The 19,438-nt window shown below is 45.7% G+C and overlaps 1 protein-coding gene across 1 annotated transcript in view; it reads left to right on the top strand.

Annotated features, from left to right (window-relative positions):
- Positions 1-19,438, top strand: part of ATP1A4 (ATPase Na+/K+ transporting subunit alpha 4) — a 35,518-nt gene that overhangs the window by 8,984 nt on the left and 7,096 nt on the right. The window contains 12 exon segments of the mRNA XM_033195433.1: positions 3,641-3,909; positions 5,725-5,923; positions 6,164-6,273; positions 6,475-6,609; positions 10,307-10,496; positions 10,640-10,812; positions 12,633-12,769; positions 13,090-13,240; positions 13,558-13,726; positions 15,413-15,567; positions 15,800-15,923; positions 16,832-16,977. Of these exon segments, the coding sequence (XP_033051324.1) occupies positions 3,641-3,909; positions 5,725-5,923; positions 6,164-6,273; positions 6,475-6,609; positions 10,307-10,496; positions 10,640-10,812; positions 12,633-12,769; positions 13,090-13,240; positions 13,558-13,726; positions 15,413-15,567; positions 15,800-15,923; positions 16,832-16,977 (1,958 nt within the window).

Genomic DNA, 19,438 nt, shown 5'->3' with positions numbered 1-19,438 from the left:
CCACCATGCCACGCCTAGAAATAGTTATTTTTTAATTGAATGCATAGTATTTGTTAAATGTTATAAATATTATCTCTAATTCCCACAATGTGCACAATGCCAGATATTATCCCTATTTTACACATGGCAGACTAAGGTTCAAAGAAATTAAGCACCATATCCAAGAGTACAGCTCAATAGAAAGGAGGTGGGTCAGGGATTCTAATGTAGGTCTGTCTCCATAGCTCATGCTTCTTCCACAGTCCCTACTCTGTACTGAAAGATTGCTATTTAATTTGAAAATACCTTTAAGAAGAAGAGTCATGTTAAGACAGAATAGACCATGAGAAAGAATCCAACTAGAAAATAATATACATATATTAAAAATGTTTTAAAATTGATTAGACAGAAGCAAGTTAGCAAGCTTTCCCCCAAAACACTAGATGTCTACTATTCGATTTTAGGAAAAAATTTGCCCAAATTTATCCTTACAAAGTAGGGTTTTCATCAACCAAGTACATGTTCAGATAAAGGGTATGGAGGAAAGTGGGTGGTGGCATTTCGACTGGGAAGCAAGGGTCTGTTTAGATAGAAAATGGTTTTGTAGGAGACTAACAAAACCCAAGATGTGGCCAAGAAGGTGGAGCTAGGTTGAAGGAGCTGGGCCGAAGGACTTTCAGTTGAGGTATTTCTCAGCAACTCGCAGACTGATAGCATTTACCCTAGACCAGTTTGCCCTTTAACTTTTACCGTAGACGTTTAACCTTTGCCTTAGACCAATTTGCAAATTAGTAGCATAACTTTAACATTTACCCTTGACTCCCATGTCTCATCACCATAGACCTTGACATGGCTGTGGCACAGACATCTCTTTGGGTTCTCATGCATCTTCAAGGGAGCCCAGGCTATTTCTCTGGCAATATATGGAAGGTGTATGAAGGAGCCAGTCTGGCCTAGGTTGCCGGATGCTTGGCTTTCTCAGCCTTCCCCAAGGTTGACATCAACCCATCCCCTTCTCTAGACACACTGAGATTAATTATTAAATCCCATTTCTCCAATCATGAGGAAACCACAGCAGAAGGAATAAAATGGAAGAACTAGACTAAACCATGACACAAAATATATTTAGGTGACACCATACTCTACCCACCCTCCCGCACCCGACCCAAAATAGAAAACTCCTCAGCATCTCTCAAGTATTTCAGCATCTTCATTCCACAGGACCCAATATATGCCTTTGGCAACCAGTTTGAAGCCCATCTATAGAATGCCTCGGCCTGGGAACCTTTTCAGGATTCCTCTTCCACATAAACACTGACCTGACCTGTCTGCTCCTTGAGTAGTATCCTGCTCTCAGACTCATACAGCTAAAGACAACCTTAGAAAATGGAGACCACCACGTGCAACAATGTTCGTGGGCGCTCCCAGATTACAGCTGCCCCTACTAAGTCACAAGCATGATTCTATGTTGGTCCTACTGGAATCCCTAAGTTCATCTAAATGATGAGAAGAAAGAAACTAATTTTCGAGTGCCTATGATGTGCCTAACCTTCTTCTGGACTCTTAAAAATAGTTTAGTAAGTGCTTTCATTCCATTTTAAAGATGAGGAAGCCTGACTCTCAGAGTTTAAGTAACTTGCCCTGTTGACAAGAGATAGTAATTTAGAAAACTGAACTTCCAGCCCTGAGTCTTTCTGCTTTTAAAATAAATGCAGTTTCGGTGATATGCTGCCTGTCTGAGTGATTCTGACTCTGGTTTTAATGGTAGACATTTCAGTCATTATGGTAAAGCAGGAAGAATTACTTTAAGAAAAAATTTTGTCGTGCCCCTCATTTCAAGGTGAGTAGCCCGCATCATGTGTGTGTAAAGCCAAACATGATGTCCAAGCTGCCCTTCTGACTGGGGCGGTGCTGGTGGAGAGGAAAGAGGGACCTCATAAGCACAGAAGCCCAGCTGTTATGGCCCGTGCTACCCAGCAGAGGTCAGACTGGCTCCAGCCAGCAAAGCAGGGAGGGGGCGCAGGTTAGAGCAGGATTTCTCAACCAATCACATTTGGAGCTGGATAATTCTTTGTTGTGCGGGACAGGAGGGCTGTCCTGTGCATGGCAGGATGTTCAGCAGCATCCCTGGCCTCTACCCACCGCATGCCAGTAGCAGCCTTCTCCCACCCCAGTTGTGACAACCAAAAATGTTTCCAAGCATTGCCAAATGTCCCTGGGGAAGGGGGTTGGTGGGTAGGTATTGCCTCCAGTTGAGAACCACTGGGTTAGGGGATAATGGGATGTTGGAACATAGGGCTCCACCAGAAGGGTAACCACTATTCCTGGGATCTAGAAACTCCTTAGCTGCTGAAGAAAATATAAGAACTATATAGGCAATGGAAGATACTCAGATTAAGTATAATAAAGGCCTTCTTGACAGTGAAGGCAATTAGGTAATAAAATTGGGTGTTTCAGGAGAACTGTGAGACCTCTTCAGAGATTTTTCAGACTAGAAGACCTTTATTTGTATAAACTAAATATGAGGAGAGCAGAACATAATGACCTCTCAGAGGGCCTTGAGTGTCCACTTCGTTTTTGACCATTGACAGCTTCCTCTTTGTAGGAACCAAACCAAACAGCTTCCTCAATTCAGACTTGGTATGTCTTGGGTGACCATCTCTGATGGAAAAAAAAAAGAAACAGCTTTTTTTTTTTTCTACACTCACACTGAACACAGGACACTTCTGTGTCCAACATGTAGACAGTTCTCCCCACCAACAACCAGTTCTCCAAAGGACGATGATTGAGTGTCCTATAATTCAATTCAGTTCTGACACAATCCACCTGGAGATAGCATCAGATTCCACACATTAGGGCTCAGCCCCACAAGACAGTCCCTAACTCCAGACACCAATCGCAAGTCCTAGGTTCTGGCCTGGCTGTAAATTTGGGTTCCCATGACTCCCTCCTCAGGTTTGATTAATTTGCTAGAATGGCTCACAGAATTCAGGGAAACACGTTACTTAGGTTTACCCGTTATTATAAAGGATATTACAAGGATACAGATGAACAGTCATATGGAAGAGATACATAGGGCAAGGCACGTGGGAAGGGGCATGGAGGAGCATCCGTGCCACATCCTGTCCGGGCTGCCCTCCAGTAACCCTCCACACGGTCACACATGTAGACATTTTCCAAACCTAGTCCTGTGGGGGTTTTAATGGGTGTTTCATTACATAGGTATAATCGATTACATTATTGGCCATTGGTGATCAACTCAACCTTCATCCCTCCTCCCCTCCAAAGAGGTCAGGCCACGAACTGCAAGTTCCAACTCTCTAATCACATGGTTATCTGCCCTGGCGACCAGCCCCATCCTGTGGCTATCCAGGAACCCACAAAGAGTCACCTCATTAGAACAAAGATACTCCTATCACCCAGGAAACTCCAAGGCATTTAAGAGTTCTACATCAGATGCTCCTATCATTCAAGAAATTACAAAGGTCTCAGGAGCTCTGTGTCCAGAACTGGGCCAAAGACCAAATATTAGAACAAACGATTCTCCTAGCACCCCTATCTTCAAGGGTTTTAGAAGTTCTATGTCAGGAAGTGGGGGCAGAGACCAATATCTATACTTCTTATCACAACATCACATTGCCCTCTCCTGCTTCATCCACAGGAACCGCCCGGGGTATTGTGATTGCTACGGGTGACTCCACAGTGATGGGCAGAATTGCCTCCCTGACGTCAGGCCTGGCGGTTGGCCAGACACCTATTGCTGCTGAGATCCAACACTTCATCCATCTGATCACTGTGGTGGCCGTCTTCCTTGGTGTCACTTTTTTTGTGCTGTCACTTCTCTTGGGCTATGGCTGGCTGGAGGCTATCATTTTTCTCATTGGCATCATTGTGGCCAATGTGCCTGAGGGGCTGTTGGCCACGGTCACTGTGAGTAGACAGGGTGGAAAATGGCCTCAGGGCAGACAAATCACCCCAGGGAAAAGGGATCACTAGTATCTCTTTTGTCATCGAACCTCTCAAGTGCAGAGTCTTCCTGATATGTACCTGGGTATCAGGAATAATTTAGTTCTCAATATTACACTGACTCCTTCTGCCCATATATTTTGGTGGCTTCTCTTTCCTCAATGAGAGAGGAAACAAGTTTCAATGGAAAATACATTGGATTATCAGTCACTGAGAGTGAGTTCTAGTATTGGCTAAATCACTTAACATCTCCAGACCTTAATTTATTCATCAGTTTATAGAGGAAGATTGATTTAGAATTATAGAATCTTACAGGACTTCAAAGATCATATAAATTCAACCTTTCAACCAGTGCTGAATATCCTCTATAAAACCCATGGGAGATGATTATTATTTCTAGTAATCGGGAAGTCCACCCCTTTCTGTCTCAATTCATTTCATTGTTGGCTTGCTCTATTTAAATTTCATTGTGTTAAGCAGAACTATAAATCCCTGTTTGTCCTAAGTTTCCCAGCTGAAGAAACAAAATAAGCCAATTCTTTCTCTTCTACAGACTAGCCCTTTAGATTTTTGACAGTAGCCATTATGTCCCCTCAAACTCTTGTGGTAGCAGGTGAAATAATCCCTCTTCCCTTAGCCATTCTTCCTATGACATGGTCTGTAGGCCACCTGTCTTGATGATCACCTGTTGAGGGTATACTCTAGCTTGTCAATATTCTTAAAAGAGAAATGAGAATAATACTTGGGGTGTGTTTGGACTAGCACAAAAATGTAGGGTCTAGTGATATTATGTAAATAAATTATAACCCCTAATCCTATTATTAGAAGTCCATACTTAACATAACCACAGCCTAAGAATTCATTAGCTTTTAAAACAATCTTGCCTCACACTTGACTTACATTGCCTTCACGATCAACAAAAGTCTTTTGGTTTAAATGATTTTTCAAGTCCTTTTCAGTGCTGTGATATTATTGTTATCTCCTCCACATTCTTTGTTTAAACTATTGGTCCAACACCCCCTCTTATACCATCACCTAGCATCTTATACCATCATAAAAGATTAGCTATCTATGTGGTCCCTGGAAAGATTGGACTTAAAGAGGTGTGGCCTAAACTTGAATGAAAAAGAGATTGCTGAATAGAAAAGATGCAAGGATCCTGAGGGAGAGGAATATTCCAGGGGGGAATGAAGAGGATCCTTGTCTATGATACCCTAGTAAAGAAATACGCTGTTTTTTGGCTGGGCACAGTGGCTCACATCTGTAATCCCAGCACTTTGGAGGGCCAAGGCGCACAGATCACTTGAGCTCAGGAGTTCGAGACCAGCCTGTCCAACCTGGTGAAACCCTGTCTCTACTAAAAATACAAAAATTAGCTGGACATGGTGGTGCACGCCTGTAGTCCCAGTTACTAGGGAGGCTGAGGCAGAAGACTCTCTTTAACCTGGGAGATGGAGGTTGCAGTTAGCCGAGATCATTCTGCACTCCAGTCTGGGCAACACAGAGTGAGACTCTGTCTCAAAAACAAAAACAGAAAAAAACATTTTTTTAAAAAATGCACTATTTTTTGAAACTCTTACCATAAAGCACAAACCACAATCACTTTCTTAATTTCCTTTACCACAGCCAGAAATGAAATGTTTAAAGAGTAGGTGGGAACAAAAGGGAAATAAGTACAAAAAATTAAAATAGCATTAAAAATGATCAAATGTCCACAATGCAAAGTGGTGTGAGTATTCCATCTCCTGTGTGTATTCTCTCCTCTCTTCTTGGCTTTAGGTGTGCCTGACCCTCACAGCCAAGCGTATGGCGCGGAAGAACTGCCTGGTGAAGAACCTGGAGGCGGTGGAGACGCTGGGCTCCACATCCACCATCTGCTCAGACAAGACGGGCACCCTCACCGAGAACCGCATGACCGTCACCCACATGTGGTTCGATATGACCGTGTATGAGGTTGACACCACCGAAGAACAGACTGGTGACTAGTGGTACTGGTGGAAGAAGAGTGGAGGGATTTGGGGGATGTGATGAGTGAGCTGAGAGAGAATGGTGAGTCCAGACAGAGAGGAGGGAGCCTGAAAGTGGAGTGAAGAAGAGGGAGGTGTGAAGGAAAGAAACACTGCTCCTGTGAAGTATCTGGGTGCCAAAGAGGATGTGAATAACCGCTTGCTTAAAATTCTCATTCCCTGCTCACAGTTCTTCTTTTCTTTCTCCCTAGGAAAAACATTTGCCAAGAGCTCTGATACCTGGTTTATCCTGGCCCAAATCGCTGGCCTCTGCAACCGGGCTGACTTTAAGACCAATCAGGAGACCCTGCCCATTGATAAGGTGTCAGGCCCAAGGGGAAGAGGGTACCTCAGTGTCCAGGACATAACCTGCCCTCTCCCAAAAAATCCTCTCCTGGAGCTCAGTAATTTCACCCCAGGTACCCGCCCTCCCCCATTTGTCCGCTCTCCATGTTGCCACAGGTATGCCTCACGCCCAGGTGGCATGCCCCTGGGGCTTACTATACAAACCCCATCCTGGCAGAGAGCCACAACGGGTGATGCTTCTGAGTCAGCCCTCCTCAAGTTCATCGAGCAGTCTTACAGCTCTGTGGCGGAGATGAGAGAGAAAAACCCCAAGGTGGCAGAGATTCCCTTTAATTCCACCAACAAGTACCAGGTACAGAATCCACAAAGGTAGGAGAATGCTGGTGGGGGATGGGCTCATCACTGGAGCAAGGGGAGCTTTGCCTCTGCCTTCAGCTTCACCTCTGAGCAGTGGAGGAGCTCAGTAGAACCTGCATCCCAATTAACAGAAGACTCACATCAAGAGAACGTGACAAACAGGTAAGAGAGGTGAAACAGGTGATAAAGGAAGAGGCATCAGTCAGTCCTATGCAGAGCTCTGAGCTGTGCCACTTGGGGAAAAAGCGAGTCATAAAATGCTCTCTGAAATGTCTGTAGATAGCAGAAGCTGGTTGATGAAAGTCATGTTGGAGTCACATGCAGCTGTTAGGGGGCCCCTCTGTGTCTACTAGGAGATTTGCCACTGCAGAATTAGGTTGCATTTGCAAGACACTTTATTTCGTTAGCCATCAAGTATTTCCTTTCACCACACACTTGACTTGCAGTTCTAGTGGCTGCCAGTGGGTAGGCGATCAGGGGTCTCTGCCTCCATTGGCACCTGACCCTCTCCCTTGTGTGTCTTGTATCTTCTTTTCTGATAAGAATGCAAATCATATTAGATTAGGGTCTCCCCTACTTCTACGTAACCTTAACTAATTACATGTGTTCATGTGCATGAAGTTTTTCATTTCCCAGGAACATTTTGGTCCACTCTCCAGGGAGGAGTGGACGAGAGCAGGGGAAATGCTGAGTGAGAGACTGTGGAGGGACAGGAAAGAGAGTCTTTCTCTCCCAAGTAGAATCTGGGCAGACTGAAGAGAGGATTATGGTAGGATGCAGGAACAGTGGCATTATCAGAACTGGAGCTTTGCCAGGCGTGAACTGAGTTCCACGGGGCAATCAAGATTTGCTCAGGGAAGTAGATTCTTCCACTCCATGCATTACTGAAAAGGCCAGACATTCAGGTGTTGGGAAAACGTGTCAGAGAAAATGACAACGAGACTCCCAAGTCAGCTGGCATCTTTTTTTTTTCTTTTTTCTTTTTAGACAGAGTTTCACTCTTGTTGCCCAGGCTGGAGTGCAATGGTGCGATCTTGGCCCACTGCAACCTCCACCTCCCGGGTTCAAGTGATTCTCCTGCCTCAGCCTCCGAGTAGCTGGGATTACAGGCATGTGCCACCACACCCAGCTAATTTTTTATATTTTTAGTAGAGATGAGATTTTATCATGTTGGCTATGCTGGTCTCGAGCGCCTGACCTCAGGTATCCATCCGCCACAGCCTCCCAAAGTGCTAGGATTACACATGTGAGCCACCGTGCCTGGCCTCTATATAAATTTTTTTAAACTGAATTACTCATAGTTTTACACTGAACACTGAGCAAGTAAGGGTTAAATAGATCTATCCTTTTCTGTCTCAACTGGTTTTTAGTCAGTGTAATAAAATAGGTCTTTTAGGCCCAAATGGCAAACTTATTCCCATCTTTTTCTGATGTTTAGTGGCCTCACTAGTCAGACAGGAATTCTGTGGCTTGGCAGGCCTTTGACAGCAGCATAGCCTCTAACTGGAAAGAATTAGGTACCTCTCCTTCTATGTGATTCAAAATAAAAGCAAAAAATATTCACAACATTTGTTGGGACATCCAACAAATAGTGACTTTCTCCCAAATGACTATGTTGGTGCCTCTTCTGAGCTACTGAACATGTGGCTCAAATGGCAGACTTGTCCTCAGTGGTTCACCGAGTGTGACAGACTGTCCCACTGGCCACCAAGCTCTGGCAAGCACTTGCTCTGGGAGGCCCTCAGTTTGTGCCTTCCTTAGCTTGCCCTAACGGTGGAGACTCCAGTCTTTGCAAGAGACATCTCAGACTGCTGGTGGTTTGCAGAGCTTGGTCTGTTTCCCTCTGAGATAAAAAGGAAACGAAGAAGATGCTCTGTTCCAGCATTTCCAGACTTTTCCCTCCGTCTCTTTTATTTGTAATTTTCTATCAAGATGTGATTTTCTTCTGTGACCAAATTACTAATAGGTCTTGCCGTCACCTCCTGGGCCCTTCACTTACTCAACACATTTTACTGAGAACTTAGAAAACTGAGCTCTTTAAACCTTTTCCAGCTTTCTGCTTAAGTGAGTTACGGTTCTTCCTCTTAATTGCTTAAGCATATTTTGAATGTAACTGAACAAACTAATAGAACAGTTGTAACCACGTTTTGTGCACTGGTTTCCCACCCTGCTTACTGTACTGTGGGCAGTACAGTCTGGCCTCCTCTGCACTCCCACTGTTCCTTTCAATGCGTCGATTTTGTTCTCAACAGGCAACCTAGTGGGCATTTCCTGTCCATCACAAGAGGAACCCCATGGAGAGCTCCTTTTCATACATCAGAGATCAAGAGGAAATGCAAAACCCACATTTCTCTCTCCTTGCTGTGGGTTGTCCCCTCGGGTTCATTTCATGAATGTGCCCTTTTCCTCCCTCACCACAGCCACAAGGATCCCCATGCCCAGCCACACTAGCTAGCCCCTCTCAGGAGACTTCCCATGCTTTTAGGAGACAGAGGCCCAGGCACTAGAATGACTAATTTATTTTTGGATTGTACTTCACAGTTGTCAAAGTATTTTCTACACTATCTCTTATAAAAACCCAATGAAGGGCCATGTGTGGTGGTTCATGCCTGTAATCCCAGCAGTTTGGGAGGCCAAGGTGGGCAGATCACCTGAGGTCAGGAGTTCAAGACCAGCCTGACCAACATGGTGAAACCCCCATCTCTGCTAAAAATGCAAAAAATCAGCCCAGCATAGTGGCGGTGCCTGTACTCCCAGCTACTCGGGAGGCTGAAGCAGGAATCACTTGAACCCACAGGCAGAGGTTGCTGTGAGCTGAGATCACACCACTGCACTCCAGCCTAGGTGACAGAGTGAGACTCCGTCTTCAAAAACGAAAACAAAACACAACAAAAAACCCAGGAAGGAGGCCAGGCAGACACTTTTATGTTTTGTCGAAGGAACTAAGATTTTGCAAGGTTAAATGAACTGATCTGAGGCCATAATGCATTCTTGCTGGCCCCAGAACATACGTCTTTGGACTTTTTTTTTTTTTTTTTTTTTTTTAGGTAGAGTCTGGCTCTGTTACCCAGGCTGAAGTGCAATAGTGCAATCTTGGCTCACTGCCTCCAGGGTTCCAGTGATTCTCCTGCCTCAGCCTCCCAAGTGGCTGGGATTACAGGCACATACCACCATGCCCAGCTAATTTTTGTATTTTTAGTAGAGACGGGGCTTTGCCATGCTGGCCAGGCTAGTCTTGAACTCCTGACCTCAAGCAATCCACCCGCCTCAGCCTCCCAAAGTGCTGGGATTACAGGCATGAGCCACTATGCCTGGCCTTCGGACTCTTTTTCTTTCCTGTCTACTCTGCTTTCTTTCTTTGCCAGTCCCACTATTTCTGCTCTCTCACCATCCAGTTGGCAAGGAAGGACACAGGGGGAAAGTGAGAGTGCCTGGTCCTCCCCCCAGGGAGCTTCCGGCTGAGAAGATAATAGAGATTTCTGTGCAAATAATACCAGGCTGCAGTTTCCTGGAAAAAGGAGGAGGGGCTGCGCTCAACCTGGGCAAGATGTGACTGGGGAGGGGAGGGAACAAAAGAAATGGGAGTATGAAACACGTTGTCTGTCTTTTTACCTTTGAAATCTTCCCCTTCTTTTTGCCCCGATCCTTGTTCTCTCCTCCTGCCCCATCAGTGCTCCCTCTGCTCTCCCTAGATGTCCATCCACCTTCGGGAGGACAGCTCCCAGACCCATGTACTGATGATGAAGGGTGCTCCAGAGAGGATCTTGGAGTTTTGTTCTACTTTTCTTCTGAATGGGCAAGAGTACCCAATGAACGACGAAATGAAGGAAGCCTTCCAAAAGGCCTATTTAGAACTGGGAGGTCTTGGGGAACGTGTGCTAGGTGAGGAGCTGTAGGAGAATTTTTTAAAGAATGACATCAAAATGGTTATTATCCGTGGGGTGAGAAATCAAGGATGTTGGGGTAAGCAGATAGGAACGTAGAGTGCTGGATGACTACTGGTCCCTCCCTCTGTATCTCTCCAGGCTTCTGCTTCTTGAATCTGCCTAGCAGCTTCTCCAAGGGATTCCCGTTTAATACAGATGAAATAAATTTCCCCATGGATAACCTTTGTTTTGTGGGCCTCATATCCATGATTGACCCTCCCCGAGCTGCCGTGACTGATGCTGTGAGCAAGTGTCGTAGTGCAGGAATTAAGGTAAATAACTTGCCAGCCCAGGAGCCCCCAACCTGTCACAAGTTGGAGCATCTACTAGAAGGCCTTGCACAGAGTAGATGCTTAATAATCTTAGTTTAATTGAGCCGATTTCTGTTTCCTTGGGCTTCTGATTTCTATTTAATAGTAAGTTTCCTCTCTAGTTAGAATTCCACTTGTATTGAACATTAGTATCACCAGGGAGCCTTTACAAATTGGATGTCTAGGACACACCCCAGACCAATTTAATTAGAAACTCTCAGGATAGGATCTTGGCAACAGTATTTTTAAAAACTTTCCTGGAGTTTCCAATGAGCAGAGAAGTCTGAGAACCAGTGTCCAGCACAGTGCTTCTCAGACCAATGTGCATGCAGATCCCTCAGGGATTGTTTTGAAATGCATATCTGGCTTCAGAAGGTCCAGGAAAACCTGAGAGACTGCATTTTTGACAAGTTCCCAGGCGATGCTGTTGCTGCTGGTCTGCAGACCACACTAGGAATAGCAAAGTGCTAGAAGACGTCGTGTAAATGTGCTGCCGAGATGGGTGGTAAAAGGGTGAGGCTAGGAGGGCTGGGGCTCTGGACCAGGCAATAGTGAGAATGAGATATTGAGAGCTGAAGGATCTTCAATGGGTGTGAACAGCTGCCCTAAGAGGTATAGGTCCAAGTGTAAAAACTGGAAACCAAAAATCGGTCTGACCGAGAGTGAAGTTCAGCTTCAGAACAAACCCAGAGGTAGAAAATCCTCTTTGGTCAGGTTGGGCCTTGAACTTCATGGAATGGCAGCCATAGAATTCTTCAAATTCTGAGATGTTCTGTGTCCCATGTTTCCTGGGTCAAATTCTAAGACTCATACACATCTTTACAGTTTAGATATAGACACCTTCCCTGCTCATACCTTACATTCTGGATTACCTGTATATTCTGGCTCCTAGGTTTGGGGGATTGGAGGTATTTAAGGAGAACTAGGTGCTCTCTGTTGGAGCTGGCTCTATGTTAGACCTATGACTATTGGCAGTTTGTCCGGGGTCAGTCTGGGCCATGTGTGCTGGGAGGGACTTGGGAACCTTGAGCAGTGATTTCCAGGTAGTGATCATTCCTGCATTCCTTCATTCAGTAATTATTTGTTGATAGCTTACTATGTGCTAGGCATTGTGCTAGGGCAGGAAACTTTACAAGGAAGCTACCCTTGCAGAGCTCTCAGTCTAGTGCGGGAGAGAGATAAACAGGCAATCACCATACAGAGAAGTGTGGCAAGTGCTGAAATATGGCAGGAATGGAATGCTATGAAAGCACACAGCCTGGGTATTCATCTTTGGGTAGAAATGGGACAGGACTAGGTACCAGGTATCCAAAACCAAGCTGGAACAAAGGGGCAGGGTGAGGCCACAGAAAGAAGAAGGGTAGAGTGAGAATTTCAATGCACTGGGCCTTAGATGAAATTTTGCTAGGCAGATGGATTATTCCAGACATTCCTTTGTTACCACTTGTACTATGTGTAGGTGTTTCTGTCTTTGCACTTAAGGAAGCAGAATAGCTTCTGGAGCAATTAAATGAAATTCTGAATACAGTCAAATCTCTGGCTTATTCCTGGTAAATCTAGGATCCAAATTGTCCTGTTTTATGGTCTCATGGTCTTGACCCACTCCCGAGGGTTGAAATCATAGTGGCATGGTTTTTGGCCTACACCACAAGTTCTTGGGAATGAGCAACTAAAATCCTTGTTGATAAAAAGCAGTGGTCTGTCAGTTCTTAGAGCAGAAAGATGAAGGATCCAGGCTCTGAAGATGATTCTGCTCCTCTTCCCTCCCCTTCTCAACCCAGGTGATCATGGTAACAGGAGATCATCCCATTACAGCTAAGGCCATTGCCAAGAGCGTGGGCATCATCTCAGAAGGCACTGAGATGGCAGAGGAAGTTGCTGCCCGGCTTAAGATCCCTATCAGCAAGGTTGATGCCAGGTGAGATCACTAAAGAACTCAAGATCTGCCATGTTCCCTCCATCCCCAGCCTGCCCCACCCTGAGGCCACTTTACTAAAGTTCTTGGAGTCTCCTTCAATAGGTAGGAAGGAAGATGAAGAAAGAAGTAAAGAGAGAAGTGGTTGACAAAAGTGTGGGGAGGGAATAGGATGTGTTAATTTGGGGATAATATAGGGCTGGGGACAAGTGAGGAGACTAGGTTGAAAGGAGAAGCAATGAAGCTATAGTCAAGATTGGCACCAAGACCCCTGGTGAATTCTCAACACCCAAAACTAGCCTTTTGAAATTATTTTCCCTCAGTGCTGCCAAAGCCATTGTGGTGCATGGTACAGAACTAAAGGACTTACAGTCAAACCAGCTTGATCAGATCCTCCAGAACCACACTGAGATTGTGTTTGCTCGGACCTCCCCTCAGCAGAAGCTCATCATTGTCGAAGGATGTCAGAGGCTGGTAAGGAAGAAAAAGGAGCCCCAAGGAAACTGGCAGAACTCCTGTGGCTTAGCCCAGTTCCAAACCAAGCAGAAGAACATATGGGCTGGGCTGGAGGAGACTCCAGAGAGTACCTATCTGGAACCTCCATGGTGGCCTTCAGTTTGGGGGCTCCCTGAAAGTTTAAATATCTCAGGAGGAGTGGGAGAAGAACGGGAGCCCTAGATCAAGCATGATTACATCAGGAAACGAGGGATGCAGAAATCATACTGATCTTTGGGACTAGTTCTGGATCTGATGCAATAAATTTTTCACTCCCTCTGTCTGGACTTCCTCAGGGAGCCATTGTGGCCGTGACGGGTGATGGGGTGAACGATTCCCCTGCGCTGAAGAAGGCTGACATTGGCATTGCCATGGGCATCTCTGGCTCTGACGTCTCTAAGCAGGCAGCCGACATGATCCTGCTGGACGACAACTTTGCCTCCATCGTCACGGGGGTGGAGGAGGGTGAGGAGGCAGGGTGCCCAGGGTGGAGACTTCAACCTTGGACTCAGGTGGGGGTTGGTGTACATCCCCTCTTTCTGTTTTCCCATCATCCAACCTCCATGAGCCTGTACGGGCTCAGAAGAAAATCACTATAAGACAAAATTTTGCAAATTAGATCAGCTGGTACATCACTATCTGCAACCCCTTTTGATGAGAGCAGATAAAAGTCCACTTTATTCATTTTATTTTCCTATCAGGGAGACTGGAACTCTGGTATAACATACCAGAGTTCTCTCTGTCCACACTGTGAGGAATTCCAGTCCTCTCACTGGAATTCAAGTAGGCCCACAGCAAGTTCCAAGATGTAGCCACACCCCTGGAACTATTCCATGTGCTACCATCTTTAGGAGGGTCTTCTAGGAACCTGTTGCCTAAATAATGATGACACATCAGTATCAGCTGGAGCTTGACCCATGAATTGACTGCATGAGCCCAATTACACACCCTCTGCCCCAGAGAACTGTGAAGAGCATGACCTCCAGCAAACAGGAGAGCCCAAGAATTCTGCATTCCAGGTTCCCTGCTTTCTGCCTGGAGCTATCTTACTAAAACATATAGCAATCCACATCATAATAATGATTACCATTTTATTGAAACCTTGCATAATCTTGACACTTTGCTTGCTATTTTATATCCACTCAATTCGATAAGTTCGTTTGAACACTGATTATGTGGGAGGCACTAGGCTTGATACTGGGGATACAACAGTAGGGAGAACAAAAGACACAAATCCCTGCCCTCATGTAACTTAATTTCTAGTGGGGATGACAGACAATCAAATAAGTAAATTATATAGTATGTTAAAAGAAGATAAGTGTCATGGGACAGACCAAGCAGAGAGTGCAGAGAGGGATTCGGTCTTTGAAAAGGCAGTCAAGATGGATGCAGCAATCTTGCAAGGCAGGAGGAATAAAACTCACAGAGGTGAGGGTGCCCAAGGTCACAGCTAGCTATGGCAGAAGATGGGATTTGAACGCAAGCCTGTCCCAAGCCCCGGCTCTTTCCATTTCAGCCTTAATCTTGTAAAGGCTTTTATACTGACATTCTCAAACATCACAGGATTAACCAGGTCCAACCCTGCTAATTTTCAGAGATCAGATGACGTTAGCTAGGGTGAATCTAAGAACAAAGAGTACACAGACGGCATGACTCTGATTAAAAGGCACACAATTTTGAAACAATACTGGGACCCTGGAAGTCTAGGACTTCCAGACCCTTTCCTGGACTGTGACACTTCTTTTTTTGTTGTTTTTTTTTTTTTTTTGAGACGGAGTCTGGCTCTGTCACCCAGGCTGGAGTGCAGTGGCCGGATCTCAGCTCACTGCAAGCTCCGCCTCCCGGGTTTACGCCATTCTCCTGCCTCAGCCTCCCGAGTAGCTGGGACTACAGGCGCCCGCCACCTCGCCCGGCTAGTTTTTTGTATTTTTTAGTAGAGATGGGGTTTCACCGTGTTAGCCAGGATGGTCTCGATCTCCTGACCTTGTGATCCGCCCATCTCGGCCTCCCAAAGTGCTGGGATTACAGGCTTGAGCCACCACGCCCAGCGGACTGTGACACTTTTTTGAGGTGGCCTGTCTGTCCTGGAGCTGGTATGAGGGAGGTGTGTTCTCCCAGGGCTTCTCACAGAAGGTTGACCATCCTCCCCAGGCCGCCTGATCTTTGACAACCTGAAGAAATCCATCATGTACACCCTGACCAGCAACATCCCTGAGATCACCCCCTTCCTGATGTTCATCATCCTCGGTATACCCCTGCCTCTGGGAACCATAACCATCCTCTGCATTGATCTCGGCACTGACATGGTAAGGGTCAAGCTGATGAGCAAGAGATTCCCAGAATTCTGCCTCCTAAGCTCCCTTCTTTCTGCCTGGAGCTACCTTACTAGAACTCATGACAACCCACTTATGACCCAGCTCTCGCACCTCCTGTGAGATGGATTGAGGCTGCGTCAAGACAGAAGGGTAGAGCTCGAATTACTGCTGAGTTTCCTTCTGAGCTTTGTGACCCCTGTCGTCCCCACCCTCCATCCTCCAGGTCCCTGCCATCTCCTTGGCTTATGAGTCAGCTGAAAGCGACATCATGAAGAGGCTTCCACGGAACCCAAAGACGGATAATCTGGTGAACCACCGTCTCATTGGCGTGGCCTATGGACAGATTGGTGCGCCCAGAGGAATGAGGAGTGGAGGGAGTGGGGAGTGGTTGCCCCTGCCTGGCAACGTGAGCCATCTCAGTTTGGAAGTCAGGGAGATATTTTCTCAGCAACAAACTGTTCTAGGCCCTGAAAACACAAAGAACCACTCACCTCTGATCTGTCCTTGACTTAGAGTCCAGTACAAAAGGAACAAACATACATAAAATGATAGCATCTCCAATTGCCAAATAATGAGTATAGACAGAACATGCTACAGGATTACAAAGCAAGTAGGCTCACCATTATGAGGATAGCCAGAGAAGCCTTATGCAGGAAATAGGACTTAAACTTGGTGTGGGAAAATGGGGCTTAGACTATGGTCAGGTGTGGGAGACCAAAGGAGTGGGGAATTTCATATGGCACAGTTAGAGAGGAGTGAATAAATCAGGTTGGCAGAACCCTTAGTCTTTATAAAGTAGTGAAAAATAAGACTGTAGACATAGATATCATTTGTGTTGGGGTCAGCCTTGACAGACATTTGAGAGTCATTAGAAGTCTTTGTTCCTGAGTTTCCAGGTGCAATGGTATTTCAGAAAATAGGGTGAGCGATGAACAGAGTAAGATCCTGTCTCAAAAAAAAAAAATTGGGAGAGGGAATCAGTGGCCTCTAAAGTCCTTTTCAGTTTTAAGATTATATGATTCAAAGCTGACTCTGGGTCAGAGTTTAGAAATAAATGTCAGGGCTTGAAGGAAAGTCCCACAGAGATGAGAGATGACAGGCTCAGGCTGCTGATGGCAAGACTCTTCCACATTACTCTTCAGACACACACCAGCCCAGCCAGAAGCAAGTCCCAGCCCCCAGCCCTCCCCTTGCCTACCTTTTGGGGCCCTTCTCTGAACCAAGCTCCCCTGTCCTGCAACTCTGTCATTCACAGGGATGATCCAGGCTCTGGCTGGATTCTTCACCTACTTTGTAATCCTGGCTGAGAATGGTTTTAGGCCTGTTGATCTGCTGGGCATCCGCCTCCACTGGGAAGATAAATACTTGAATGACCTGGAGGACAGCTACGGACAGCAGTGGGTGAGTAGAAGGATAAGGTAGGAGCTGAGACCAGTAAATGTGAGAGTGACAGGGGAGAGTGGGTCTAGCACATTTTTTAAGAGGAAAGAAGGGAAGCACCCCACAAGCAGAGCCGATGCCTTTTCTTCAGTCCTGTATGAGCATTCTCACACTTGCCCTCAGTCTCCAGTCACAACAGCAAATCCTCTTCTGTTTAGCATAGGCTCATTCCAGCTGGCTCCTCCTGTCTGTTGTCTGGCCCTGCCTGTCTGGGTCCTTTGGCTCCTTGAAGTCTTTGTCATATCAACTTTTCTGAGCTGGTTTCTGTTGTCGCAGGTTCTAACCATGATTGCCCCAGAAATAAATGCTGGGTCCTCTCCTGTTATACTCTTCCTCCCTGACAGTTCAAATGATATGATTTAAAATTTGAGACCAGATGCAGTGGCTCACATCTGTAATCCCAGCACTTTGGGAGGCCGAGGTGGGTGGATCACCTGAGATTGGGAGTCAAGACCAGTCTGACCAACATGGAGATACCCCATCTCTACTAAAAGTACAAAATTAGCTGGGCGTGGTGGCGTGTGCCTGTAATCCCAACCACTCAGGAGGCTGGGACAGGAGAATCACTTGAACCCGGGGGGCAAATGTTGCAGTGAGCCCAAATCATGCCATTGCACTCCAGCCTGGGCAACAAGAGTAAAACTCTGTCTCAAAAACTAACTAAATAAATATAAATTCTGAAAACCGGCCGGGCACAGTGACTCACGCCTGTAATCCCAGCCCTTTGGGAGGCAGAGGCAGATGGATTACGAGGTCAAGAGATCGAGACCATCCTGGCCAACATGAGGAAACCCCGTCTCTACTAAAAATACAAAAATCAGCTGGGGACGGTGGCGCATGCCTGTAATCCCAGCTACTCAGGAGGCTGAGGCAGGAGAATCGCTTGATCCCAGGAGGCGGAGATTGTAGTGAGCTGAGATTGCGCCACTGTACTTCAGCCTGGTGACAGAGCAAGACTCCGTCTCAAAGAAAAAAACCCCTGAAAACCTATTTTCTTTGTATATCCCTTCCTAATCATTCTAAACCTTTTTAACCTAGAGGATACCTCTCTATAGTTGTCTTTTCTAACATCCAAGATGAATGAAGCTCAAACCGAAGCCCTCTCCCCAACAATATGTGTGCAAGAATTTTAGTAAGTATGCTTTTTTGGTATCTGTGAATACTCCTGTCCCAATTTCTAAGACAGTGGGACATGTGACATGTGACACCAATTATTGCTAGAATTGTAGTGTCACAGAGGACACAGTCAATTATCATCATTCTACAGATGAGGAAACTGATCTAGGAAGATTCTGTAACTTGCTCAAAGTCCCACAGTGAATCCCTAAAACAGCTAGACTTGAATTCTGGACTCTTGATCCCTGCCCAGCACTTTCCCACTTCACCATGATGTCTCCAAACCTAGCCAACTGCAGGCTTCTCAAATTGTGTTCAAATCTGAATTGCTGGGAAGATGCCCCTCACTTGGCTTCCACTAGCTCAGTCTTATAAAGGCCATCAGATGTCAATATTCCCAGCTATCAACACTGCTCCAGGATCCAATGACACCCAAAGTTCTCATTGCTGTGCACCCTGCCGACATCTCAACTCCCAGCTCAAGCCCTTGTTTTCCATCTTGATACTCCCTTCCTGTTGCCAAGATGCAGCATGACATAAATTTATTGACAGTAAATTAATGGTAATTAAAAGTAATTTGAGGTAAAAAGTTAAGAATTCCCCCCTGCACATTGAAGGCATCTTGAAGTATCACAAAAATGTGTTGAGAACAGTTGCCCTGAGCAACAAACTCTATAAAGGTGCATCCGTGTCTCTTGTATGACTGTAATTTTCAGATAATCTAGTATAGAGCCACCCACCCAGGAAGTGCATGATGCACTGTAGAAGCAAGGATCGCTCCTTGCTTTCTAAATATCTTTCATTAATTCCAGTGATTCCTCCACTCACTTGTTCATTCAGACAATATTTACTGAGCATCTTCTATGTACCAGGTACTGTTCTAGGGCCTGGGGATATGATAGTGAACAAAAATCATCAAGTTATTGCTCTCATAGAGCTTATTTCTAGGTAGGGATGGGAAGACAGATAATAACCAACTATATAACATATTTAATCAAGAGATTGTAAGTCCAAGGGGGTCCAAGAAGTGTTGGAACTAGGATACTAGAGTGAGATGGAATTATAAAAATGCTGGTCAGAGAGAGAAAGATGCTTGAAATTACAAAGAAATAATAGGTATTGGAAAGGACAATATCTAGCGTTTAAGGATGGGAGCAAGCAGCCCAGGTGGGGAGTGGAGGACAATAATATCATTGGAGGAGAAGATCGAGGAACTGTGAGACCACGGCATTGGAAGGATCATCAACATGGACATTTCAATCTCCAAAAACAAGGACAGAAGTAATAGTGGAGTAACAGTGTCAGA

This window comes from Trachypithecus francoisi, unplaced genomic scaffold, assembly GCF_009764315.1.
Source record: "Trachypithecus francoisi isolate TF-2019V2 unplaced genomic scaffold, Tfra_2.0 Lachesis_group5, whole genome shotgun sequence".
NCBI classification, from domain to species: Eukaryota; Metazoa; Chordata; class Mammalia; order Primates; family Cercopithecidae; genus Trachypithecus; species Trachypithecus francoisi.
The sequence above is the reverse complement of the archived record's forward strand: the minus strand, read 5'-3'. Positions and strand labels throughout refer to the sequence as shown.